At 51.3% G+C, this 27751-nt stretch overlaps 1 protein-coding gene across 5 annotated transcripts in view; it reads right to left on the minus strand.

Annotated features, from left to right (window-relative positions):
* Positions 1 to 356: 356 nt before the first annotated feature.
* The window catches only part of TRAPPC12 (trafficking protein particle complex subunit 12), a 103680-nt gene continuing 76285 nt past the window's right edge, over positions 357 to 27751 (minus strand). For 3 of the 5 annotated variants that reach the window (XM_019021479.3, XM_019021477.3, XM_019021481.3), the window contains 6 exons: positions 22330 to 22402; positions 19734 to 19807; positions 14368 to 14466; positions 2108 to 2208; positions 991 to 1078; positions 357 to 703 (listed from right to left, as the gene is read on the minus strand). In XM_019021479.3, coding sequence (XP_018877024.3) covers positions 461 to 703; positions 991 to 1078; positions 2108 to 2208; positions 14368 to 14466; positions 19734 to 19807; positions 22330 to 22402 — 678 coding nt within the window. In that variant the 3' untranslated portion in view covers positions 357 to 460. Of the gene's footprint in view, positions 704 to 990; positions 1079 to 2107; positions 2209 to 14367; positions 14467 to 19733; positions 19808 to 21603; positions 22229 to 22329; positions 22403 to 27751 lie in introns of those variants that run through there. The other 2 variants (XM_019021478.3, XM_019021480.3) reach the window with 2 other exon arrangements.

The raw sequence follows: 27751 nt of genomic DNA on the forward strand, positions 1-27751 counted from the left end.
TGGGTGTGTGGGGAGGGCAAGAGGAGCATGAGCGGCGATCTGTGGGGGGTGTCTTCCCTGTTGTAAATCTCCCTGTACGTGCAGGTGCATGGCAAGAGGGTCTCCACACCTCCCAGCTTTTCTCTGAGGATGTCCAGAAGGAACGAGCAAAGCAGGATTGGCCTCCAGAACAGAGGCCCCGAGGCTGACTCCAGATTTCCTGTGTCTACGAGCTGTGTCCTCCCAGCACGCCTGCCCCTTGCGTTCATGAACAGTGACCCAGCTGCAGGGACTGCGTGGCTGAATGCCGACCAACTGTGGGGCAGTCCTGGGCTGGGCTGTGGCTTGGGACCAAGAAGACATGCAGCAGACACCAGTGAAGCAGGAGTTTTATTGAGTTCCTCCATGTCACATTAATACATTAGCTTCATGACACAGTTTCAAAGACCCGGGTCCTTCTGACGTAGTGTGTTGGAGGCAGCTAGGCCAGCTTGAGGCACTGCGTGTTAAAGCTGTCCCCCTCCTTGCCGGCGACAGCCTCCAGCAGGGCCTGTTTCTTCTGCATGCTCCGCGAGGACTCCAGCTCGTACATGGTGGTCAGGTTGAAGAGCACGCTCTCGTGCAGGTAGTGCCTGGGGTCCTGCTGGACCATGGCCTCCAGCTGCCGCAGGGAGTCCTTGAGCTTGCCCAGGTAGAGCAGACACACGGCAGCGTTGTTGTTGGCCTAGGGAGGAGCACACGCACAGGGTCGGCCCACACAACCAGGACAGACGCCTGCCCATTCCAGGCTGCATGCTGGGCCGTGTGTTAGGGGCCTGGGGGTGGTGCAGAGCTGGTGGGCAGAGCCTAGGTGGCCCTGTTGGGTCACTTCCCCTAAGGGCCACGGCCACTGCCCGGAGCTGGTGGACTGGAGAGAGAGAGCGCAGGCCCCTGCTGAGACGTGTGTGGGTGTGTGTTTCTAGCGTCTGTGAAAGGCAGAGGACGGAGGATCCTGCAGCTTGGGGATCTTACCACTGCGTTTGTTGGATCCATCCTTAAGATCTCTGTGAAGAACCTGTGGGCTTCTGCAAAGTTATTCTGCCCGAGGTGAAGGAACGCGCTGTAACACAAGCAACGGTGGCAGTTAGCGGGGAAAGCCCAGGAGCTGCTGTCCCCCAACACAACCCACAGGGGCTTTGGATCCCACAGAGACCCAGCGTATGGCCCTGCGTGGCCCGGGGTTCCTGATCTCCAGGTAGAGGCGGTGAGCTGCGTTTTGCATTCAGGCTCGCACATTAAAGCCACTCTAGTTTTTATTTATTTTTATTTTTTAGATGGAGTTTTGCTCTCGTTGCCCAGGCTGTAGTGCAGTAGCACGATCTCAGCTCACCGCAACCTCCGCCTCCTGGATTCAAGCAACTCTCCTGCCTCAGCCTCCCAAGTAGCTGGGATTACAGGCGACTGCCACCACGCCTGGCTAATTTTTTGTATTTTTAGTAGAGATGGGGTTTCACCATGTTGGCCAGGCTGGCCTCAAACTCCTGACCTCAGGTGATCTACCTGCCTCAGCCTCCCAAAGTGCTGAGATTACAGGCATGAGCCACTGCACCCGGCCAAGCCACTCTAGTTTTTGTTAATTGAGATAGAGTAACTTCACCTAAATGACTTCCTGCTAAAAACGGACACCTGCTTCATTTATGCTTTCCGATCCTGGGTGCAGGCTTTGTCCAAGGCGTGTTTCCTCCTCACGAACGTGCACTCGCACGACGCTGTGCGTTCTACCACAGAACACCAGAGCACAGGATCCAGACAGACACAGAACACCAAAGCACACGATCCAGAACGGCCGCTACGCCAGCAATGGTGACCTTTTCGCACACATACGCTGAAAACGGGGGCTATAATACAAGCGCTTCTCTGAAGAACAAGGGGGAATAGCTCCTTAAAAATCAGCTTCTGTGACTAAAAGAACATCACTGCGATTCAAGAAAACACCGGTGTACTCCTTGGGTCTTCGCTCTGAGAGACACAGGGCAAGAGGAGATACAGGGAGAAGCGCTTTCTCTAGGGACCTTTCCGACTCAGTAAGTGGGGCTTGAACGCCTCTGGGAAATTTGAGAAAACATATATTTAGTTTTAAAATATTTACCTGTTCATCAAAACCATGATTTTACCCTGTAGTCCGTCTAATTTCTGTGTCACTTTCTCAACGTCTTGAAAATACTTTTCAGCTGTTTTTATGTCTCCAATCTGCTTTGACAAAATTTAGTCAGTTTAGTTGACAACAGAAATATTAAGTCTATACTCATATATTTAGTTCCCTAATATCATGTTAGAATATGAAGACATTTATATGTCAGGCAGAGGAAAACTTCAGTAACCATTTAATCATTTTTTAATAAAAAGGCAAAAGACATTTAAGATACATTGGAATGTTAATGTTCTATATGTCAGAAACTAAGTTGCTAATATACACGCCTTATTTAAGAGTCTTATAGTTTAGTAATTTTTACCTTTTGGAATGCATTCTGGCAGAGCATTAGATAAAATAAAATGAATAACTAATAAGATGAAACATAAAATACTTAAAATATTGGTATAATATGAGCAGGTCCTAAGTCAACTTATGAGTTACTTGTGGCTAGTAAAATGGTAGGTGCCACCACATTTGCAAATTGCAAAGCAATATTTTGACCAAATAATATAGAATTCTACTGTAAAAAACGAGCCAAACCAAACCCAAACTCAAATCCACTCTTATCACACATGTCAGGAAACCCACCGGCTGCCCGACTGAAATGCAGCCGGATGCAGCAGGCCTGTGGCGGAGGAGGCCTGGGGGGTGGAAGGCTGAGTGCCCCAGCCCTGACTCCTGAGGCCACAGCTTGGTTTTACAAAGGCAGACTCGGGTTTTCTTTCACCTCCAGAAGCGTAAGGAAGGGAATAAATGATCTAAGGCTTACAACAAGAAATAGATACAAATGAAAGAAAAGTCCTATTATGGCCCAAGCCACACTCACGAGGGTAAAGACAGAGTTGCTTTGTGTCTGGGGCACAGCCTGCGGGAGCCAGAACGTGACAGCGAGCTCTGTAATCACGGCAGCAGCAGAAACTTAACAGAACGCTGTCCTCTGTCTCCATGAGAAACAAGCTGAATGTGCGCGGCTCACCTCCATGAGGAGGGCTGGGGCACCCATCACTATCATCACTGAGCAGCCTAGTTAACTCTTAGACTGTCCACGCCAAGCATCTGTCCAGCATTAAAACAAGCCTGCTAACTTCTCAGATGACTGGTGGGGAGATGGTTCTCCATGGGTGTCATGTTTCTGCATGTCTTCCAAGCACAGACAGTGACAGGGCTTTGTTCAAAGCATTTACACAAGGATGCTTGTTTAGAGGACAGCCTTGTAAGCTAAACTGCATCCCTCTGGGGCAAAGGGCAGGCAGGCTCGCCTCCCAGTAGCAAGGATTTGGGTGTTCTAAGTTCAGGATTCCTCTCCAGCCACACAGCCCACTGCAGGCATCATGAGGCCCTCGGTGAAGACCCTGAGGAATCAGGGCCCCGTGGCTGGTGGGAAGAATGCCACTCTGGCTGTACTGCTGTTACTGTGTAATAAATATCCTTCCTCTCTAACGTAGGAATCTTACATTTGTTGCCAGCAGCCATGAAAGTGGCAGCTAACTCCACAGCTTGGAAACAGGATAACATCTCAGGCCCTTCACAACTGTTGCTGTTATCCCACAAAAGAAATACCATATGAGGAGGAAGAAAAAACAGAATGAAACAAGAGAAAACACAGGTGTGCACACACACCACACACTGAATGGCATCTGTCCATCGCTGCCCGTCGTCTGCACAGTCTGAAGCTGTTTGAAGTCCACTACTATCGACTTCCCACTTGCGGACTAAAAAGAAACTGAAGGCAGCACGGGCTCCGTGACGCGGCCCTCAGCTCGAATGCCTGCATCTCCTGTCTAACAGGACCGTGTGAGACACTGAACTGAAGACGATTACAGCCCATCATCAAGACCGATCAAGATTAACGTGTGCCGGCGGCTGTGGCAAGCGCTTACAAGCACAGCTCGCCTGACCCTCGCGACAGCCTGGGATGCAGATGCCGTCGCTAGCTTCGCTTTCTAGATGAAGTCGTCGGGCTTGGAAAGATGAGACAATTTTCTGAGGTCACACAGCTAACACAGAACACTGTGGTCAACACCCAGGCTGTCCAATGCCCAGACCGTGTGCTGATCCTCCGCACTGCAAGGCCTCCTGAGGCTGGCATGGGACTTTACTCAATGTCTCAGAGGAAGATAACAGAGAAATCTTGGGATATTCTTTGCTACCCACTGATTTTCCTGATGATTAGAAAGTAACGACATTTTCAGAATTATTAAAATGTAATTAGGATATAAAATCCTACCGATTTCTAAAAGTTAGGAGCAACTGAAAAAATTAAACATAAAAATGCAATTAAAAGTATTCCAGAATATGTAGAAAACAAATCAGTAAAAGACACTATTAAAAAGGAAATACAGTGGCTGGGCATGGTGGCTCACACCTGTAATCTCAGCCCTTTGGGAGGCCAAGGTGGGAGGATCGCTGAATTTCAGGAGTTCAAGACCAGACTGGGCAACAAAGTGAGACCTTGTCTCTATTAAAAAAGAAAAGAAAATTAGCCAGGTGTGGCCGTAAGCACCAGGTGTGGCCGTAAGCACCTGTGGTCCCCAGCTACATGAGAGGCTAAGGCAAGTGGATCTCTTGAGCCCAGGAGTTCTGCAGTGAATCATACTTGTGCCACTGCACTCCAGCCTGGCAGACAGAGCAAGATCCTGTCTCACAAAGAAAAAAACAAAAAACAGTGTATAAACTAATCCAGAAAAAGGAAGCATAAACAGAAATGTAAAAGTAGAAATAGCTACAGGCAGAACAAGGAAATGGAAATAATGGTAAGAGCACTGTCTTTTACTCTGTGCGAATCCACGAGAAAACGGGGACCAAACAGGTGGCTTTCTAGAAAACTCTCAGTTACCAAAATGGTTCCCAGAAACACAGAAAAATCCTCAGGCACACAACACTAAGGCAGATTCATAATAATAAATTAGGAAAAGCACACAGCACACCTCATGTGCTCAGCAAAGGCAATTCTTAGGTGAATACTCAAACCTTCAGGGAATAGATCATTCCACATTACTCAAGTTTTCCAGAGAGAGAGAAAGCAAGCTTCTAACTTATATGAACACAGAAAACAGCCACCATATCCTTTTGAGACGTCACCTGTGCACACGCAAACCAGATATAAACGCAGAAACCCGGGGAAATGCCGCCCTGGAGCTCCGACCTTAAGAGCAACACATGGTCAGTGTTTCCGTGGCAGAAACTGGAATTGTGCGCTGGGTCTGGCCCTCCCCTCCTTGGGCGCTGTCAAGGTTAATACTGAGTGTCAATTTAATTGAAGGATGCAAAGTATTGATCCTGGCTGTGTCTGTGAGGGTGTTGCCAAAGGAGATGAACACTTGAGTCAGTGGGCTGGGGGAGGCCGACCCGCCCTTAATCTGGGTAGGCACCATCTCATCAGCTGCCATCACAGCCAGAATAAAGCAGGCAGAAGTTGGAAAGAGCAGACTTGCCGAGTCTCCCAGCCTCATCTTTCTCCCGTGCTGGATGCTTCCTGCCCTTGAACATCAGACTCCGAGTTCTTCAGCTGTTGGACTCTTGGACTTACACCAGTGATTTGCCAGGGGCTCTCAGGCCTTCGGCCACAGGCTGAAGGCTGCACTGTCGGCTTCCCTGCTGGTGAGGTTCTGGGACTTGGACTGGCTTCCTTGCTCCTCAGCTATTGTGGGACCTCACCTTGTGATCGAGAGTCAATTCTCCTAATAAACTCCCCTTCATAGATTCATCTATTCTATGAGTCCTGTCCCTCTAGAGAGCCCCAACTAATACAGGCACTGAGGGGTGGGGGAGAGCTCCAGTTCTCAGCTCCTTCACCTGCTTCTCTGTCACAGTTTTGGGATTCCTCAGCACCTGGTGGCACAGAAGCCATTACAGATGGGCAATGGCCATTTTAAAGTGTTCTCAAGGCGGAGTGTCCTGCAGTCCATGGCTGTGAGCTGTTGACTGGAGAGGGAGGCAAGAATGATTCTTCTCTGTGGTGCGGGAATCAGATGATTTTAAACCATCCAAAGACAGAACAGCTGTGTTAACAGCCACATAGGTTGCTAGGTGATATTAAATCTGTAGTCAGCTAGAAAACCCAGTTCTTTTCATATTTACCACTGATCAACTTTAGTCACAGAAGCATAGGTCTGCAATTGATACAGAAAACTCATTTCAGCTGGGCCCAGTGGCTCATGCCTGTAATCCCAGCACTTTGGGAGGCAGAGGCAGGAGGATTGCTTGAGGCCAGGAGTTTGAGACCAGCCTGGGCAACATGGCAAGACCCCCTCTCTACAAAAAACTTAGCTGGGCATGGTGGTGCATTCCCGTAGTCCCAGCTACTCGGGAGGCTGAGGCGGGAGGATTGCTTGAGCCCAGGAGGTCAAGGCTGCAGTGAGCTGCATTTGCGCCTCTGCACTCCAGTGTGGGTGACAGAGCGAGGCCTCGTCTCAAAAACAGACAAAAAAAACCCACCAGAAAAACCCTACCCAAAAACCAACACGGAAAACTTTAGTCTAAATTTTTATGTTATAAAACATTCTTGTATTTTAAAGCTTACCAGAAAAACTGTTCCATTCCAACTGGGCAAATCCCCCCAGGCTAATGTACATAAACGAATAAAAGAAAGATGCGATCTATTTCAGAGTACCCTAGCTTCTCTTCCATGTTTTTCTTGAGTTCTCCTTCACCAGCTCCTCTTCCCGCCCCGGCGTGAGCACAGCAGAGCCGGCCCCAGGGGTCCTCTCCTTTCCCCTGACCCCCCCTCACCTGCTCTCTCTGCAGAACCCGAGGGCCTGCTGGGAACCAGGCAGGCTGTCAATGCATAAATTAGGCTGCATCCGTGCAGAAGCCTCCTCTACCAGACAAGCTTGACCTTGCCTTCCTTCTCTGTCCTTGTAGAATCCAGTGTGAGCAAGAATCCTGCTAAGTCAGTTTAAGAAAAGTCCCCGCCCTCGGTGTCTTAGCACCCTGAGATCCTACCACCCTGGCCGGCTGTCAGCAACGATCCTATCAAGTCTGCTTGGCCAGAAACCCCTTCTTGATGCTTCCTCTGGGTAATTTTCCAACCACGGACCCTGACCCTGACCCTGGTCCCTGGTTGTCAGTTCCCACCTGTCCTCCGTGAAGTCGGAGTTGAGTCCAGTCTCTCCCCTGCTGCATGCTAGTGCCATGAATCGTTTTTAATTTAGCAGCTGTAAGAGTTCTTTATATATTATGGATGTAAGTCTCTTATCAGATACGGGATTTGCAAACAATGTCTCCCATGCCGTAGGTTGTCTTTTTACTTTTTCTTTACGGTGTCCTTTAAAGCACAACAGTTTTTAGTTTTGGTGAAATCCCACTTACCTACATTTTCTTTTTGCTTGCACTTCGGTGTCACATCAGCATGATGAGGCCTCACAGGGTGGCAGGGGCTGGAGGACGCTCTCCCCACTCTTTCCCTGACCGTAGCCAGCACACTCCACGGCTCAGGCTGGCAGCCAGAAGTCAGTCTCTTCTTTTTCTATTTGAAGGTCTCTGTTGAGCTATGGCTGATGTACAGGAACCTGCATGTCTTCAGATCGTACAACCTGAGGGATGCTGGTACGTGGCTGTGTGCGTAAAATCACCCTCCTGGTCGAGACAGTCGAGGTGCCCGCACCCCTCCTGGAGCCTGGGGTCGTGCCCCTCTGTAAAACGTGCTCAAGTCTTTCCCAGCTTCACAGCGCCTCCCTGGCCCTTCCCTCCCTTCTTCCACCTCAGCGTCTCCCCACCCTGCCCTGGGTTCCTGCTCTCTGGGAACTCGGTCAGAGGTGACCTTGGTTCTTGCTGAGGTCCTCTCAGCCATAGCGGTGAGTGGTCCTGCATCCCGTCCCCCTTCGTCCTGCCTGGGGTGGCCGGTTTATCCCAACTTCCCACCACTCCTGCAGTGGCTGAGGCTTTCTCCTGCCTGATCACTTTGGGCTCTGACCTTTGGTCCAGGACACCGAGGCCTAGGACTGGCCACAGACACTGCAGAACCACCCTGCGCTCAGCTGCCCCAATGCCAAGCACAGGCCCCTCGTCTGTGCTTGGCTGCTGGACTTGCACCTGCGCACCACAGCTACTTTCCCAGTCCAAGTGAGGATCCTCTCAGACCCAAGTCCAAGTGAGGACCCTCTCAGTCCCAAGTCCCAGTGAGGACCCTCTAAGACCCAAGTCAAGAGATTCTGAGGTGGAATCTAAGTTGGAGTGAAGTAATTTTAAGAAGTATGAATATAATGCTTCTTCTGTTTGAAGATCAGTTGCTTCTGCCCTTCCTTAATTTAGATTATGTGAGAAACTCCTCTGGAATACAAATGTCTTCAATCTCGCTTACAACACAGATTTCCTTCAGAACTGGAAATTCCCACTGGGCCCCATTCTCTCTCCTCCTAACCCTCAGCCCCCTTTCTGTGTGGAGGCCCCGGTGCTCTAAAGGAGGCTCTATGTGATGAAGATGAAGGGACTGTGGAAATGATCACAGCAGGCATGTGAGTTTTAAACACGGCTGTCACCTGGCTGGCGGGTGCGCTGACAGTTGGCAGGGAACGTGGCTATGATAGTTCTGCCTGCGGGACGAGGCCGAGGGGGGAGATGGATCCTCCCTTATATGCAGGCATTAAACCCCAAGTACGATTCTGTAATTTGAGCCAGGGTTTCCAGCTGGAATGTGAACAGCACACAAACTGAACAGGTGACCCTTTGCTCAGTGCCCAGAATTATGCTATGAATTTCTTGGAAAGAATAAGGATTGCTATTCAAAAGTAGAATACGTTTTGAAATATTAAAATTGAAAGTCAGCTCCTCGGAGCTCTAACACAAAGTGAGGGCATCTGTGCCATCCTTGTGTTCGCCAGTGTATCTTCTCCTGTGAGCGGGCAACTGTTGGTGTGGTGAGTGAGCTTCCTATTTTTAGCTCGCATATTTCAGAGGCACCTACATTCAATGCAAAATTTTAAACACAAAGAGGAGGTGCGGTGACAGTGTTCTCAGCCCAACTGTGTGGAATCATCTAGAACCTTGCTCTCCGTCCACCCCTTTCACCTCTGTCCGGCTGGGTCATCTCTGGAGTTAGCATGGTTCCTTTATAGCACGTTTTCCCAAAGGTGTCTGCATATTTTGTTTTAGTAAAATCATTTTTTTCTATTTCCACTCTTTAGAATTAAAATGGAAAATACTTCCTTTTTGATTAGTGCTTGCATTTCAGTGCTCTTGTTCAAATTTTCCCAAGCTCAGAAAAGGAAGGTGGCTGTATGTATCTTTCTCAGACTCTGCTGCACACACTCACACACAAACAGAAGAGAAAGCTGAGGGTGGAGGTGTTCAGCCCACTCTTTTGCTAAGTATTAGATGACCTAAACATTCAGAAACGTTTGAGGTTGCTCTGTTACTGATTTGGCGACGGCACTGGTGGAGGCAGGATTGGTCTGTTGTCCATGGGAAGATTCACACTGCAGTGCCCACTATCAGCTGAGAGGGTGATCAGGACACAGTGCAGAGAGTCCAGCAGGAACAGGGGGGACAGCACGCAGTGCAGGCCATCGTTTGCCGGGGCTGCGAACCACGCACAGCAGTGCCCTGGGACGCTGGCCTGGAAGAATGGCCTTTTGGCGTGGGTCCCTGGGGAGGGGCACGTCAGCTTCCTTGTGGAACAGGGCATTCTTAGGAGCTGGAAATCTGCCTTCTCCGCAGAGAAGCTCTGCTTGTGCTCCCTCCTCACTAGGGCTGACCCGGAAAACCACAGTTCTTGCAGTAGTGCCAGGGCGTGAGCAGAATGGGCCCAGCTATGTGGGTCCCTCTGCCTTTGTGCTTTGCCAAGCGTTTCCCTACCTGCCGGGGACATTTCCTAGCTTTCTCCCCGAGACTCAGCATTGACGCGATGCCCACCTCATCTCCCACCTTCAATGCTGATGAAACGCAAATCCTCCCTGGTCTGGAGATAACATTCAAGACTGTAGAAAATGCCGAGCCTCCCTTGTATCTCCATGCACATAAGAGTAGAAACTAATCTCAGAGAAAGGAAATCAATCTTATTCCACGCGTGTTTAGCTTTGTGTTACATGACTTCAGATGTTACAATGTGATTTGTAAGGGATGCTCATGACTGCTGCTGGCCCTGCCTTCCCCGATTCTGTCCATTTCCTACCTGTCAGGGGTCCTTTCAAGGAGGAACCAGGAGGCCTACATTCCTACTCTTGCAGGAGGGGCAACCCCGTGGCCTGGGCCCCCAGAGAGATGCACGCACGTAAGGTGACATGGCCTGAGGAAGCAGCGGAAGCAGGAGGCCGTGTGGGGGAACTGGGTCTGCAGGGTGGGGACAAGACTCTGAGATGCCAGGCAGAGCTGGCAGTGCTGTTCTTGCTGGAGGGGCCTGTGACGTGCTAGGGCATCCTGGCTTTGTGGCTCTAGAATGGCCTGTCTCTGGGCCCTCATGAAGATTCCCTGTACTACTGTCCGTGAATAAACTTTTTCTGCTTACAGCAGCCACTGCGGATTCCACTGACTGCAACCAAAACCTTGTCCCGTACTTTCTAAGCACCTGCAGTATTATTTTACCATTTGAGGGACAGTTACTAATATACGTATTTCTTATGAAATTTACCCCTCTGACAGCACAGCACACAGGTGCTGACAGTGCATGTGATACTTCTTTGCTTCCGTACAGTGGCACCAACTCATTTCAGAATGGCTCATACACAGCCAGTTTAGAGACCGTATAATTAAGATACAGGTACTGATGAGGTGCTTCAGGGAGAAGAACACTGCAAGAGCTGGAAAACACACGTGCTTTCTTGAAAGTGACTTCTCTGAGGGCTGTTTCTCCAAGAATCTAACCGTGGCTGAACATTCTGAGTTTAAAGTAGGCATTGAGCGCTACGTCCCTTCGGAACAGAGCTCTCTGCTGGCTTTTCCGTGTTCATTCCATTTGAGTTCTTTCTCCTTAAAACAGAGCACAGTCAATTCTGTCTACATTTAGTTCAGGCGTTTCTGCTGGACTCGAGTCCCCGTTCAACCCCATCTTGTCCTGCACCACTGACCTCTCATCGACCGCGATCTGACTCCGTGTGGCGTCCTCCATCCCGTGCTGAGATGCAGCATTGGGGGTGAGCAGGTGCACCGGCAGGAGCTCTGAGGCTGGCGCGTGGGGTATGAGTGTCCGGATACGTGCGTGGGGACACGGCTTTTACCCCTTCCTATAGCCCATCCTGGAGCGCCTCGTGCCCACGTGTGCACTGGAGTCACTCTATGGGGTGGCTGCCCCGCCGTGGGAGTGGGGCTTCCAAGGGCAATTCTGAGCACACGTACTTTTGCTGAGACCTGGGAATGCCGCCCTTACACTTGGATCTGTGAGGAACGGAACAAACACACCCCATCCTCAAGACATAGGAAAGACAGCAAGTTAACGCTTACAGTGCTCCTGGCATGTCCCAGGCAGGACACAGAGGATTTCACATGGATAAACTTTATCATCTACACACGACGACGATGACTGCTCACGGCAGGCGGTTGTGGTGGGGGGACTGACACCATGAAGGTGAGATAAACTGCTCAGAGCCACACCAGCCTGAGCAGCTGGGCCAGGGTCGGGTCTGTCTTGTTCCAAACCCCAGCTCCTGAGCCCTGTGCTTTTATCCCCCGTAGATGCCTTGGGGAAGAGGGAAGGGAGAACTTGCTGAGAGGGCTGGGGTGACTTTAGAGAAGTCCTTCCAGTGAGCCTTCAAGAATGGGCAGCGTTTGCACAAGCAGAAAGAGAAGGGAGTTCTGAGCAGCAGGAACAGCCCACGAGAGGCCAAAGCAGCAAGTGTGGTCCCGTCTGGGCAACAGCAAATCAACTGTCTGGTGGGACTAAGGACATGAGGCGAAGAACACTGGGCTGGAAAAGGTTAGCTAGGGCTCTGAATGTGAGCTGTGAGTGTGGGCTCACCTGACAGACCACAAGGCCCTAGCAGGACCTCTGACCAGAGACGGCAGGGTGGAGTGTACTCCCGGAAGGCTAATGGCAGCTACGCGCAGGACGGGGGACGAGGGACGTGCTGAGATCTCTGGCAGCTCAGCACCACGTGTACACACAGGGTCCCGCCTCTGCAACCCTCTGCTGAACCCAGCGGAGATGAGGAGGCACAAGCCCCAACACAGGAGAGGTCTGGAGAGGGCGGGTCCAGGTGCACCCAGGAGGGTTTCAGAACTGGGTGGGGGTCTGCTGTGTGCTCGGGCATCCACTGGGCGGATATGTGGTCGTTCTTGCTGATCACAACGGTGCTCTCGGGCCTTGACTCCCACAAATGGCTGTGTTCTTCAAGGGCAAAACCTGCCTGCTTCATCCTTCTTCCCAGATCCAGCATCTTCAGACAACACACTGACCTGGCCAAGCCGGAACTTACTGGGGCCGGGTTTTCTGTATGTGCAGATGGCAATACAGTCGTCAGCTGCGTGAGGCTGTCTGAGAAGTTCTGTAGCGGCCACGGCACAACGTCTTCAGAGATATCCCAAATAGCTAGGTATTGCAATCTCCATTTCCTTTAGAAAAATAGAATTCAGAGACTTTGCTCTTCAGCAACAGTAAAAATACCAGTGAGCGAGGCCTGATAAATAATTTGCAAGAGATGCAGATCGAGGCACTTGTGTGGGGCGTCGGTGAGTCCAGACGGCCTGGGTGCTTCCGTCTTTTTCTCCATTCTCCTTTGGCAAAAGCTCTTGCCCGCAGCGCCGCTATCACCTCCCCGTGTCCTCAGAACAGCGAACACCGAGGGCTTCCCTTGCAGCCTGGTTAGCACATTCTGTGCGCCAGATGGGGCTTAAATCACATTGTGGAAGCTGAGCCTCCCTCCTGAGACTCCAGCCTCATTGCCAGAGCCCTCGCTGTGGTCAAGCCAGTGGCTTCCCCTGGAAGGAGAAGCACTTCCAGATGCAAAAGCAATTCAGCATGTACTTCTCAAACTGTGCAAAATATGACTCTGAAATAAAATTTCCGAGATTGTCTCCAAGGTAGTGAGGAATCTGAGCGGGCCCAGGGTACTATGTTACTATGATAACCAGGGGATAACGTTACACATGAGACACCCTGGAGATCCTGGCCACACGGAGCTTTCTCACACAGGCAACGAGGGTTGCTGCAAGCATCCCAGTGCAGGCAGGAGCCGATGCCCATGGTGGCAGCTCACGCGTCGCGCATCTGTGCCTGCCCCGGCTTATTCAGTGACAGTCATCTGCTGTGCCCCACCACAGGGGCCCATGGACAGGGCTGTCCTCCAACACTATCTGGTGTCCCATGTGGACTTCCACAAGCAGGCGGTGTGCAGGAGATGGTGTGTGCACGTGTGCCTATGTGTGTCAGCGCATGTGTGAGCAACTGTGTGGGGGAGGAGAGGACCAGCTGTTAGCTGAGAGTGCAGGCCCTGAGTTCACAGAGGCCCTGTTCAAATTCTAGCTCCCCCATTATCTATGTGGCCTCCTGTAGCTGGATCTCACTTAACCAGGAGACCTCAGTTTGCTGATCTGTAAAACAAGCCAGTCACACCGTGAGGTGAAATGCTCAGCGCAGGGCCTGGCTCACGGTGAGTGGGTGCCTGTGGAAGGTCTGTGCTGCTTCTCCCCCCTCACCCGTCCCTTGCTCGTGCCTCCTTTCCCTGGCCCAGGTTTGGGACGTGACCTAAGACTGAGGGTGAGGGGGCAGAAGCTGCCCTGTGCTCGGCCTGCAAGGGTGGGATTGACAGGGATGTGGGCGGGACTCATCACTCCCTGTGACCTCCCTGTCACCAAATATTCCAGGAAAATGCATTCCAGCTTCAAGGACATTCTTAGCAAAGGGGGTCCTGCTGAGCTTTGTGCATTACTGAGACCACTGTTCAGTCTGGACTTTGTCTGTCCAGCAAACATGATTCAAGGGTTATTTCAGCCAAAATATCAGCGAGTGACTATTACAGGCTAAGCTGAACTGAGATTCCTCACGGTTTAGTCAGTGCTTTTGTAACTGCAGCAGGACAGTGTCTACAGTAACTTGTTTCAGTGCGGCTGCGATGACACTTTCTGTGGGTTCACATTTAGCAACAGGCACAAAAGCCAGCAGGGCCTCCCACAGTCAAACCAGAACTCCTGGAAAGAACCCACCCTTTTCATGGTCACACACATTTGAATTGGAATATTTTCTGCAGTCTTTCTTATATTAAAATGATTAAAAGCAAACAGTCGCCCATCCGAGCAAAGAACTATCATAAGGCCTTTCTGGCTCATGTCTGACCGTGCACAGGTACCTGCAGGGAAATCCGGCCGATGCCGCTGAGCAGCTGGGGCTCTTGCTCTGGGTAATACTTGATAACCGAATGATACGCCTCCACGGCCAGCACATAATCCTGTGGGAAGAAAAACCCAACGTACTTTAGAGCTGAGAACAGCACTGTGGGTTTCACACGTGTAGAAGAGCACAAGTGTACACAGACGCGGTGTAGAGAGAGGACACAATGACGCAGGAGCTGGCGGGGAAGCTGGAAACCAGCACGCGGTGCTCGGCTGCGAGGGGGCGGCTGCTCTCCCGACTGCAGTCGGGCCGGGATTCCGAGCTGTGCGCATCGCACCGGCGGGCTCCTGCCTGTCACCGGGGGCTGTCGGGGTTTAGTTGGGCCCGAGGGTCTGTTTCCTGCTCCCATCTTCTAAACAGCAATTCATATTTCACTTGGACTGCACCTAACTCTCTTTCCTGACAAAGTTATTATGTGAGTTGGCGAACGCTGTCTCATCTCCATCCTCCAAATACATAAGCCAAATTTTTAAAGTGTCTCTTAGACGTTTTCTATGCTAGAAACTAAGGTCAAATCTTTACATGTAAAGAAAAACCACAAAACAAGTTTGCCGAGGCTGAGTATGGCGATGGAGGTCGGCCTTGCAGAGCAGAGTGCGTGAATGTCGTGTGCTCCGTGCGGCACGCGTGAGACCTTCCCGTTTTAGAGACAGCTACGGGGGAACATTTAGGAGCGCTGTGCCAGCTGCCGTGCTCAGGGCATCTGGTTTCTGCCAAAGGCCTTTGCTGGATTCCTCATCGCTCTGCCCTGTCTGTGGTGGTCTGGCCTGTGGCCCCTCCTCAAGGACAAGGCCTGGCAGCACAGTCTCACTGTCCATCTGCCCACTCATGCCGGCCCATCACAGGCACTTGCTGGACGCTGAGTGGACCCAGTCACCCTTTCCAGGTGTGAGCAACGCGGTCTCCGTGCAGGAAGGTCTTGCCAAAGCCACGTGGGACACAGTGGTAGCTTGTCTCAAGTCCCCAACAAACCCGGGCTCTCTCCAGGATGACAGTGATCGCCACATTTATTGAGCAAGCTCTGTGCAGCAGGCCCTGCACTAAATACTCCCTTGCATTCTCGCACTTAGCTATAAGCACACGGTCAGCAATAACTATGGCCACCAATGGTGTTTTTCTTCTTACTTATTCATCGTATAATCCCAGAAGGTACTTTTATTTCTTTATTCTTCTACATGTTCCATTTCCTCCAAACTGGGACTGGAGTTACTGGCTTGCTAATTGGGATGTTACAAAGAAAGACAGACAAGTACAATTCCAGTTTGGTAGGAAGGAAAAAACAAAAAAAACCCAAAACGACTCACTCCAGTCTAGTACCTTCGAGTACAGCTCATTAAAACTAATTTTATTCAAGGCCTGATGCTCATGACGAGCCAGACAGCACATGCCTCGGTCTCCTTTCCCACGCCTTCCTGCTGCCTGTCTCTGCTGTCTAGTTGTACGAGTGCGAGCATGTGTGTGTGTGAGCATTGTGTATGAGTGTGAGCGTGTGTGTGAGCATGTGTGTGTGTGGACGTGAGTGTGTGTGTGAGCTCCCTCACACAGGGGAGGGCTTTGTGACCTGGCATGGGGGCACTCGGGGCGGCTGAGGTTGCAGTTGGGACGGACATGGCACCCCAGATGCAGCTGTGGGGCCTGCATACCCTGGGCTGGTCCTGATCTGAGAAGTTTAGGGGAGCAGCCCTGCTTTCCAACAGAGGCTGCACTCACCAGCTTGCACCAGCTCGGGGAAAAGTAGCAGCTGCCCCCCTAGGCTTCTCTGGGGAAGGAAGTAGGCTTCCGAGCACCCATCATGCTGGGCAATGTCTGTTCTAATCCCACACATGTCCCGCCTTTGGTTTCAAGTAAACAAAAGGCAGGCTTTGACTTTCTTGTTATCAGCCCGGCAGTGTCACTGGGTCATTCCAGTGCCCCACTCACGCCACTGATGCTCCAGGCTGAGGCGGCCACCACAGAGAGCGCAGGGTGGGGGCGTGGTGGGGGCGCAGCACTCACTGCTAGTGGGCGATGCCGTGGCCAGCCGCATCACCCTAACCGCTCTTTCAGTGCTCAGGGCCAGGGATCAGTGTTTCTGAAGATAACCTAGTATGACAAAAGACAGGTTTTTACGAAACCAAGCCATGCTCCTTGATGGGAAGTTACTTTAGGCATGGCTCTTCTGAAAGAGCAGATGCAGAGGCCTGGGAGCCGTGTGAGAGGAAGCTGGATTCCAGGCCGGGGGCAGGCGGCAGAGAAGGGATCTCGGGGGTCCCTGCACCCGCCGGCAGCCACTCCCACCAGCTCAGCGACAGTAGCGCTTGCCAGTCCCTCAGGTGTGAACAGGACACGTGTCTGTGTGTCCGGGCTGCAGTCGGGGGAAGAATTCTGGGGCACTTCAGGGGGCCCATCGTCAATACAGCAGATGAGGATTTGGGATTGTGTCACAAAGTTTCCTTAGGTTGACTGTTACTTCATGACTTTATTTACTGAAGAGGAAACACAGCCCTTCACAGGTAAAATGGCCAAAAGAAGCTCCTCAAGAGAGCTTAACCTACTTTCCAGATCCCGTGGATTTGGCTTTTGTAAAGGACATGAATGACTTACTTCCAGGGACAAGCCTATTTTAGCTCAATCTTCACCATTTCTTTTCAGCAGCCACATGTGTTTACAGGCCGTGAAACCAGATTTACAACCATTCTGCAACCAGCAAGGACTTCTGCAGTCTAATTTCAGCAAGACGGAAGGTAGCTGATGCAACTGCGTGCTCCTTTCCATCATGTGCGGAGCCACGGCGGGTTCTGATGTGCAGACTGGCGAGCTGTGGGGACACCAGGAGGGAAGTGGCCTCCCAGGGGCACCTGGGGGAGGGGGGGCCCAAGCCACCTAAGGTGGCAGGCACCTGCATCCATATGGTCTGCCAGTGCAGGTGCCCTAAGGCTACAGTGAGGCCTAAGGAGAGGAAGCAGTATTTAAAAAGTGAAGATAGTGACATTTTCAATGCTTTATAATACATGCCACTGCGCATTATAGCATATCATGCAGATTTATCCAGGGCTAAAACATATGAATACATTTCATTGTGAAGAAGTTAAATTGATATTTATTTCACTGTAATAAAAATGTTATTCAAGATAATTAAATGGCTGATTAAATAACTCATTGTTAGCCCATACACATAATTTAATTAACAGGATACCCCATATTATTAAGATCACACACTGTTGCAATACCCTGCATGCTCACTAGATGGCAAGAGAGTGCATATGCTTGGCTTGGCTTTAATTGCAACATTTTTTACTCCTTTTTTTAACTCATGAAAATGAAAGCTTAAGCTGAACTTTCAAATTAAATCACGTCCATTGTAAAAGTATTTTTGAAATGCAATAATATGTTCTGTACTGAGTCCTAGCAATACAGGAAGAAGACTCACATTCAGAGCCTGGTGGTGGTGGTACTACCACAGTGCCACGAAGAAAAGCCCATTCCATCGTTTTCTATTAATGTGTCTTAAAATGCAAATAAAAGCCCGCCAGTGGAACAGGGAACTTTCCTCCCTGGGGAGTTTTAGCCCCATGATTAGTGAAACGTCAGCCCTGTGAATTTATAATTGGTTCTTCACGTCTTTGCATAAGAATGTTCCGGCAAGCTGGTGACTTTCAGGTGAAGCTGACAATGCCCTCAGCGGGTGGAGGCCTACTGCGGACCGCCCAGACTGCCAAGCGGGGGTGTCAGGGCTGGCCACGGGCAGCACAGGGAGAATGGCCTGTTTTGGGAGGCAGAGGGGTCAGGCCGGGTGCTTCGGGGTCACCTGGTTGCTGGCCAAGCCTTGGGTGGTGAAGAGGCCACCAGGGCAGGGGAGCGGGAGGGCCTACTTTTCACTCCCACTCAGAGGTGGGCAAGCCCTGCTGCAGAAGCCAGAGGGGGCTGGAGAAGGGAAGGGGGCGGGTGGGAGGAGGGTGAGGACCAGAACAAAGCACCTGTGTGGGCCACCTGACCTCAGTGGGACTATCTCAGGAGTGGCAGCGGAAGAAAAACCTGCTCTGAGCAAAACCACAGAACTTGAAAACCGTAATTTCCTTTATCCAGTGTGTTGAAGGAGAGGAGAGAGCTGTGTGAATGTCAGAGCTGGGAGGGATTTCAGAGATCTCAGATCTATGCCCTTATTTTGAGGAGGAGGCTGAGGCTTGCAGTAGTGCGAGGCTGCGTCACGGTCGCTTGCTACCGAGGACGAATGGGATGCCCTGAGTCTCCTTGTGCGTCCAGCCTGACGTAGACGCAGAAGCGCAAAGGCAGGGGCCCCGTGCCGGGCACTGGGGCTGCGCTAAAGCCGGGGTGCAGGCTGCACGTCTTCCTGATGGAATGCCTGAGCCACTGATGGCTGTGAATCTATACCCGCACCCAGCCTGCTCGGAGCAGTGCCCGGGGTCACAGTCACCTCTGGGGATGCTGCAGGGTCCGTGCATAAAGCAGGGCTGCCACTTCAGGGTTCATGACAGAGCCCGTGAGCACAGTTCTCCGCCTGGTAAATTGCCTGCTCTGCCTTGCTGAAAATCAAGCTCAGGAATGACCTTGGCCACATGAAAGCCGCATGGGTGTGGGAGTTATGATTGCTGTCTTAGAACAGCCCAGGAGGTGTTACGAGCACTGCTCCGGAGCGTCTGCTGCTAGCTGATTCCTGCAGTAGCTCTCAGTACGCACAGCTGGTTGCAGGGCCACTAGCTCCACACAGGGCACCCTGATGCCCAGTGTGGGAGGTGAGCCAGGTGTGGGGTGCGTTCCAAACAAAGAGAGGAGCCAAAAAACACCGTTGCACAGGCTGGCGAGAGCCAGGAGACACGGAAAAACAGATGACAGCCTCAGTTCAGCTCCTTGATTTCTAAGCTGTTTCCCTGCGGGCTGAGAGCTCTGGGGTGACGTCCTAAGAAGGTCTTGTGGGGAAGCCTGTCTTCAGGTGTTGTAAGCATCAATCATAAAATCAGAACCAAGAAGTGAAAAAAACACCCTCCATGAAGACAGGGAGAACAAAGGACACCTTCTGGGGATGGAGTTCAGAGAAAAATGGGGGAAAATGAACAATACTTCTAATTAAATCATTTAGACCCACTTTTCAATAATGAAATCTGATCATCTAAATTCTACATTCTGTTGAAATTTCTTGCAGTAGAAATGAAAGTAAATATAGCCCCATAATGTGTCACCGGGCTCCCTGTTAAGCCAGTGCTTAGCTGGCTTCTCTGCACGGCCGGTCCCTGCCAGCATCTATTATACCAGCGGCTCCCTCGCGGTTCCCACTGACCCCGCTCTTCCAGATCACACGGCAGCCCTGCTTGGCCACCCACGTACCTTCATCAGGAGCAGACAGTTTGCCATGGAGTACATCACCCGGCCCAGACGTGACCTCCACAGCCGGATAGAGGCTACAAGGTAAGAGCAGCCTGTGAGTGCACAAATAAATTCGAGGCTCTTTCTAGCCATCAATTATTGGGTCCTGTGAATTCTAATTTAACTTTAAAAGATCCCTCTTGTTAACACCACTGGATTTCGGCCTGGAATGCTGAATATGCTGCAGGCTGCACTGAGGCAGAAAATACAGCACTCGCATTGGGACCAGAGGTGGCTTTGGGAAGAGACCCTCGGCATCAGAGAACCAGGAGGGTGGCTGCTCAGCATCAGCCCAGACACAAGGCCAAATGGTCCGACCGGGGGCCCCGTTTCCAAAGCCAGAACCCTGAGAAAAGGAGCAAAGCTGACAGAAACGACATTGCCTGCAGCTCGACAAGGCCGGGAGGGCCACTGGCCAGGGTGGCTGCCAGCCTCTCGCAGTTGACCTACGGGAGGCCACCCGGAGAGCCCCACCCATGCCCAGCCATGAGGCCTCCCCTGCCTCCTGGCCATGGGCTGGTGCAGACGCCGGTTCCCCCAAGGAGTGCTACACCGTGGTCCAGAACTCAAGTGGCTGGCACATTCTGCTGGGGACTCGGCACTCCCCTGCAGCTGGCTTCCTTCCCTAGCACCTGCTGCCACACGGTGGCTGACCGCGACCCTGAGCCTGGCCCGTCCCTCCCTGCTCTCCCCTGCACATTATTTAGTTAGCAGCCATCCCTCCACTGATTTCAAACCTTCAGGGCCCATCTCTTCTAGTAGTTTCCAAACTGGCGTTGTGGCCTTGTTGGGGTCTGCAAAGGTCCCCTGGGAGCTGCCCTGGGGGAGGGTGGGCTGACCAATGGTGCCTGTTTATCACTGGGATGACCAGGAGGAAGGCGCAGGTTTACGACTGAGCTAATCTGAAATGAACATGTTATTGACAGGCAGGCTGAGGTCCGCAGAGGCCAGGGACGCTTCCATCTGACCCCTTGTCCAGCACTCCTTGCGCCTGTGCTGTGTCGACTTCCTCCAAAAGTCCACACTTCCAACTGCAAAGTGCCAAGATGCCACCCTGGGCAGCACCAGGCCCTGGGAGTGCTCGTGGCCTCCCTCATCGCTGGGCACTGGGAGCCGTGTGTCCCTGGCTGCCTCTGAGGCTGTGATTTAGGAGGCTGAAGCTGACCCACTGCTGGCACCAAGCGTCCACTGTGAGATAACAATCACCTAGAAATGATGTGTATTTACGGTGTGCTTCAGGAGAACAAACAGAAACTTAATTGCTAGAATTAAAAACTTAACTCACTTTGCCTTTCAGCAATGAAAAACACATTAGCTGCTTATGTTCCCCTTATACCATTATTTTTGTGAAAAGAAATTCTGAATATCTTCTCTTAATGGATGTAAAATATGGATTGTCTCAATGAATTGCATATTTATTCTGATGATCTTTGCAGATTCCTTTCCTGCTCTAAATCCTCCCCTACCCTCCTTATAAATGCTCATGGGTGTGACCTTCTGTTAGATTTCCAGGAACAGCCTTCTGCTCTCTGATAACTACATGCTCATTCCCACCAAAGCAGGAGCCCAACCAGGGGTAAAATGACTGGTTGCCAAGAATGCTGAATGGGACATCCATGAGCAGACGGTGCCGTCTCTCCTTCAGACCTTGTTACTCTACCTGCAATTAAATTACTGAAAAGAGAGTGCACAAGTGCACACACATGCACACACCACACCCACACCACATGCCACAGCATGCACACCCAACATCCACACACCACACACACATACACACCTCACACACATTCAGCTCACACCAGCCAGCAGTTCCCCAGAAACCCCAGCACACCTGCGGAAACGGAGACCACCTGGTCTTGACTTGGGCTGCACATCGAGTAGGACAGAAGCTGTGGGAAGGAGGAGATGACCAGGCCACCAGGCCTGTGGGGAGATGCTGCCACAAGGAGTGAGGGAGTGAGGCTAGGGTGGGGCTACCTGGGAGGGAGCACTCAGGCCGGGTTTCCAAGCATGATCGGAAGCTTGCTCCTGGCTAACGCACTCCCCGAGCTGCAGCTGGCATGGCCTCACTGTGCAGATCAGCTCATGTCAACCCACCCAGTCCCCCAAGGGGTTTCCAATGCTCCAGGGAACTGCCCAGGTCCCTCAGCCTGCCCCAGGCTCTGGGCCTTCCTCTCCAGCTCCTCCTGAAGCACCCTCTCGAGCCTCTGTCCCCGACACGGAGGCCTCTCTGGGCCCCTTCGGCTGGGCTGGGCTCCTTCCTCTCGCCCACTCAGACCACTCAGCGTGGCAGGTTCCGGGCCGTGTGCTTTTGTGGTGAAGGCGTGTCTTCTCCCCGGGCGCAGGGTTCGGGTCTGAGGCTGCACGTTGCACCCACAGCATCACCCAGTGATGTGCTTGGCTTCCCCAAGAAAGGAGTGAGTTGCAAATGCACGAATGGACACGTGCAGTGCTGACTACAGAAAGGAAAGGAGAACGAGAGGAAGCGAGAGGCTTTGGGCTCAGTCTCTCAGTGATGTCCGCGAAGCATCTAGTCAGCAAAGTCCGGCCGACCCACCTTGTCTGCCCTCCTGAGTCACGCCGCTCATGCCGCCGTCTTCTGCTAAGCCTTGCTCCAAATTGGCCAGGATCTGCAATCATTCCAAATGAGAAGGACAAAATCATGGGAACCAATTTTTGTCTAAGACTTTGTTATAATGTATTCTCAGTACAGCAAATTTCTCTGGATGAAAACAATTTGTCAAGGGATGTTCACACACACTTTTAAAAAATATTAAAACATTTGATATTTCATTTTAAATTGCAACTTTATTTTAGATTCAGGAGGTATGTGTGCAGGTTACCTGGGTATACTGGGTGATGCTGAGGTTGGGGTACGATTGAAGCCATCACCCAGGTAGTCAGCATGGGACCCAACAGATCATTTTTCAGCCCTTCCTCCCCCAACTGGTAGTCCCTGGTCTATTTTTTGTCCATGTGAATCCAATGTTTAGCTTCTACTTACATGTGAAAACATTCACTATTTGGTTTTCTGTTTCTCTGTTAATTCACTTAGGATAATGGCCTCCAGTTGTATCCATGTTGCTGCAAACAACATGATTTGGTTCTTTTTTTATGGCTACGTAGTATTCCACGGTGTATGTGCACCATCTTTTCCTTATCCAGTTCACCCACAGGGACACACTGTAAACATCACCAAGTCCCTATGGCATGGGGCGACAGTGAATGGGGAGGGACTCTGCTCCCAGCTGATGGTGAAAGTGGTGTTTATGATGTTCTTGAAGTATCTGCAGACATGATACATAGGGAATATGTTTTTTAAGAAAAGCATCAAGCCTGTAATCCCAACACTTCTGGGATTGAGCGGTGGCTCAAGCCTGTAATCCCAACACTTCTGGGATTGAGCGGTGGCTCAAGCCTGTAATCCCAACACCTTGGGAGGCCGAGGCAGGTGGGTCACTTGAGCCAAGGAGTTAGAGACCAGCTGGGGCAACATGGCAAAACCCTATCTCTACAAAAATACAAAAAATTAGCTGGGCATGGTGGTGTGCGCCTGTGGTCCCAGCTACCTGGGAGGCTGAGGTGGGAGGATCGCCTGAGCCTGGGAGGTCAAGGCTGCAGTGACCAGGGACTGCACCACTGCACTCCAGCCTGGGTGACAGAGTGAGACTCTGTCTTTAAAAAAAAAGCATGGAGAATGTCACATGAGACTGATGATGACCTTCTGTGAAGATGTCAGTCTCATTCCTACAGGGCACCGTGCTTCTGGCCTTTGTAACGTACCAAATACGTTTTGTGCAACGTGTCGCTTCCCGGTTTTATCGCTTGCTTTCTAACTTTTGGGCACGTTTTTTGTGTTTTCTTCTCTGAAAGCAACGCTGCTGTAGCCGCTGTGATCTGGGTAGAGAATTTAGATCGTCTTGCCAGTTAACACTCCCCACACGGCCCGCCCCAGGAGGTGAGGGTTTCCGCTCGTCCGACTCCCCGGTCTCTACCTGCTGAGGACGAAAGCAGCCTCTCCTCACCTGCAAGGGACACTACTTAACACAAACTGGAGAACAACTTGCTGCCAACGCAAAGGATGTTTCCTCTTAACCGTTATCTTGGGCTACCTCGATGACTCAGGGGACAAGGTGGGGTTCAAAATTGTAACCTTGAAAAGAATCTAGCCAGTTTAAACTAGGTAAAACGACATTCTTCAGTGAATCTGCCTTCTAATGAATGATCATAAGAACAGAAACTGACAAAAAGGAAAGGCTTGGTGTTACCATGAAATTAACTTCCCTCACCCCTTGTCCACAGTTGGTGGGAATGTACATCAGTGCAGCCACTATGGAGAACAGTTTGAGGTTTCTACAAAAAACAAAAAATAGAGCTACCATACAACCCAGCAATCCATGCCTAGATATACACTCCAAAGAAAAGAAAGGAAATCAGTCTATCAGAGATCACTGCACACCCGTGTGTGCTGCAGCACTGTTCACAACAGCCAAGACTTGGAAGCAACCTAAGTGTCCATCAGCAGACAAGGGGATAAAGGAATTGCTATATATACACGATGGAGTACTCTTCGGCCATAAAAAAGAATGGTATCCTGTCATTTACAACAGCATGGATGGAACTGGAGGTCACTGTGTTAAGTGACATACGCCAGGCACAGAAAGACAAACATTGTATGTTCTCACTTATCTGTGGGAGCTAAACTTTAAACAACTGAACTCATGGAGGTGGAGAGCAGGAGGATGGTTACCAGAGGCTGGGAACAGTAGTGGGGGATGGAGTGGGGATGGTAATGGGTACAAAAAAAAATAGAACAAATAAGACCTAGTATTTGCTAGTACAAGGGTGACTATAGTAATTTAAGTGTACATTAAAAAAATAACAGAGGAGTATAATTGGATTGTTGCAACACAAAGGATCCATGCTTGAGGGGATGGATACTCCATTTACCCTGATGGGATTATTACGCATTGTCTGCCTGTATCAAAATATCTCCTATAACTCATAAACACCTACTATGTATCTATAAAAATTAAAATTTATTAAAAAAAGGAAACTGACTTCCCTTACGCTAGTGTAGAGGGAGCACAGGAAGAAAGAGGGACGGGACACCTATCACAGGCAAAGCCGCTGCCCGAACCAGACCTGACAGCGCCCTGGTCAGCGGAGCCTCGAACACGCCCACTGGCGGTCCCCGGGGTGTGGCGCACCAGGTCAGCAGAGTCCTGAGCTTGTTCTGTGCCTCCACACACCACGGGAGCTCTATGGGCCTGGGTGACCTCCTCACGTGGCGGGGTCTAGGGGTCTGGGCAAATCCTCTATGCGGCGAGGTCTGTGGGTCTGGGCCATCTCTCCATGCCATGGGCAATCTCTCCACGTGCTGAGTGGAGGAGAAAACCCTGCAGAAACACCCCAGAACTTTGTAGTGAGCACGCAAGGCCAGAGAGAAGACCCGCACCACAGGGCCATGGTGGTCTCAGCACAAGCTGCGCTGGGGCTGACGCTCCCTGTGGACTATCACGGCCAATGAGGGGAGAAGGGGGAATGAGGTCCTTCAGAAGGGCAGCAGGAAGAGAAAGGTCTAGAAAAAAGGAAAAAGAGTTTCCCACCCCAATGATGCATAAATGCAGAAACAGAAGCTCCATCCTAGCAGAGGCATCAAACGCAGAGCACGTGAGTGACGGGAGCTCCACCTGCAGCAGCTGCTTTCGGCCCAGACCCACCTACCCAGCTGGGAAGGCGCAGGGGTAGGACACGGAGACACCAGGCAGGCTACACCCCTCCAGACCCATCTACCCAGCTGGGAAGGTGCAGGGGTAGGAGACAGAGACACCAGGCAGGCTACACCCCTCCAGACCCACCTACCCAGCTGGGAAGGCGCAGGGGTAGGATATGGAGACACCAGGCAGGCTACACCCCTCCAGACCCACCTACCCAGCTCGGAGGGCACACGGGTAGGACACGAAGACATCAGGCAGGCTACACCCCTCCCTCTGCAAAAAGCACTCTCCTGGCTGGGGCAGAGGGACACATGAAACGACGCCAAGTGCCTGCAGGGATCTGGGTCACTGAGGTGCTTCAGCCCCAGAAGGGGACAGCTGGAGAAAGCCCCTATCGTTGACAGGAACATAGGCATATCAGACACAACCTTCTGACCCTCGGTGACTATTGTTTTATTTGTAGGGTGTGTCATTTAATGTCAATTAGTAGGTCCCAGTGTGATGCAGAAGAGCATCCATGAGTGAAAGGAAAAGAAACAGCAGTTCACAGTTGGTAGCTTTTATTGCTGTCTATCTAGAGACAGTTGTCTGGCTTTATAAAGTAACAGTACATTGATTTACAAAAGGTTATTTCTATAAAGGAAAGTGACAGACACGTTCTCAATCCAAAGCCTGAATTATTTAGGAAATGCAGTTATTGCAAAAAAAGCCCGACAGTGTGTCGTTTGCAAATGTGGTGCGGCTGGAATTTCCTCCTTGGTTCCTTTTGCCCCAGACAAAAGGAGCAGACTCCAGGGTCTATATCAGAGACCAATCAGCAGTCCCGTGTTTGTGTCCCAGAAGAATAATGGCCCAGCACGCCATACCCGGTTCGTTTGGGAAGAGGCTCTGAGGAGTAGGGGCATGATCCAAATCACTGCACCCACACCCTCCCTGCTGGAAGCTGCTGAGGGCCCAGGCGAGGGCATAGGAGGAAGAGTACGGAGATGAGGCAACAGTGCCAAGTGCTTCAGGAAGATGCACAGAGCAGTAAGCGACGAGCCACAGGGGCAGAAGGACTGTGGAGGGCAGACCACAGGGGCCGAGGGGCAGAAAGGGCTGGGTGTTGGAGGCACCTTCCTGCACATTCCCTGGGAGCTGTTCCCAACGGGTTGAAGCTGGGTCAGGAGCTCCATGGAGCTGTCTGGTCAGGCGCGGGCAGTGTGGGTGGTGCTTAGCGCCTGCTGGGAAGTACTGGGGACGATGTATTTTACAGATGGGGGCGCAGGATGGTTTTTAAGCACAAACAGTATTCTGTTTGATTTCACAAAAATAAACCTGTGGAGGAGGCAGCATCATGCCCATTTGCAGGGGCCCTTCACGCTTTCCACACACAGAGCAAAGTGCCGCAGTGACAAGAACAGGGATGTCCGGTGCCAGAAGACGTGGGTTCAAGTTCAGGCTGACCTTCAGAGTACCTTCAGTGTACCTTCTCTGAATTCCTATTTCCTTAGCTTCCCATTTTTTCACATGCCTGTTTTACAAATCATGGAACTCCAATGAGAATGTACTTGAAGCATTTTGTAAGCTTTAAAGATGCTGAACGGATATTAATTACAAATAAGAGGAGAAGCAACCAGAAATTAAACAATTCCACTGCCTCGGATTTTCCCTGTGGTTTCTCTTTCACCATCATCCCTGTACTAAACTGTGAAAGGTTTCGACATGTGGGATCACGGAGCAATGAAATCAATGCTGCACTGACTATTAAATATTAAGTGGGTCTTTGAAACGTCCAGCAGCTTCCACAGCTCTGAGGTTTGGCTGCTGGGCAGTTTCAAGGTGCCTGGAGGTTGAAGGGAAGTCCTCTCGGAGCCCATGGGCCTCCCAGTACAAGCCGCATCCTGGCAGGGTTAAGTGCGGCTCACAACCACCAGGACGGGCTGGAGTGGAGGCAGGGGAGCCTGTCCTGCAGGGCCAGGAGAGGCCTGTGGATCCTGAAGTGGAACAGACCCAGCTGCCCGGCCACAGTGTGGCAGTTTAAATGCGGCCATGCATTCCTGAGCACTCCTCAAAAGGTAGAGTCTTATTCCCATCCCTTGCGTGTGGCCTGGACTTAGTGACTCGTCCAACAAACAGAACCAGGTGGAGGGGACATAGAGACCTCTGAGAGCCGGCCGTGCAAGGCACTGTGGCTTCCTCCTCCTCCCTCCCTCTCTGCAGGGAGCCAGCTGCTATGCTGTGAGATGCACGAGAAGCCCTACAGAACGAACCATGAGG

The sequence above is a fragment of the Gorilla gorilla genome, chromosome 12, assembly GCF_029281585.2.
Source record: "Gorilla gorilla gorilla isolate KB3781 chromosome 12, NHGRI_mGorGor1-v2.1_pri, whole genome shotgun sequence".
Classification (NCBI taxonomy): domain Eukaryota; kingdom Metazoa; phylum Chordata; class Mammalia; order Primates; family Hominidae; genus Gorilla; species Gorilla gorilla.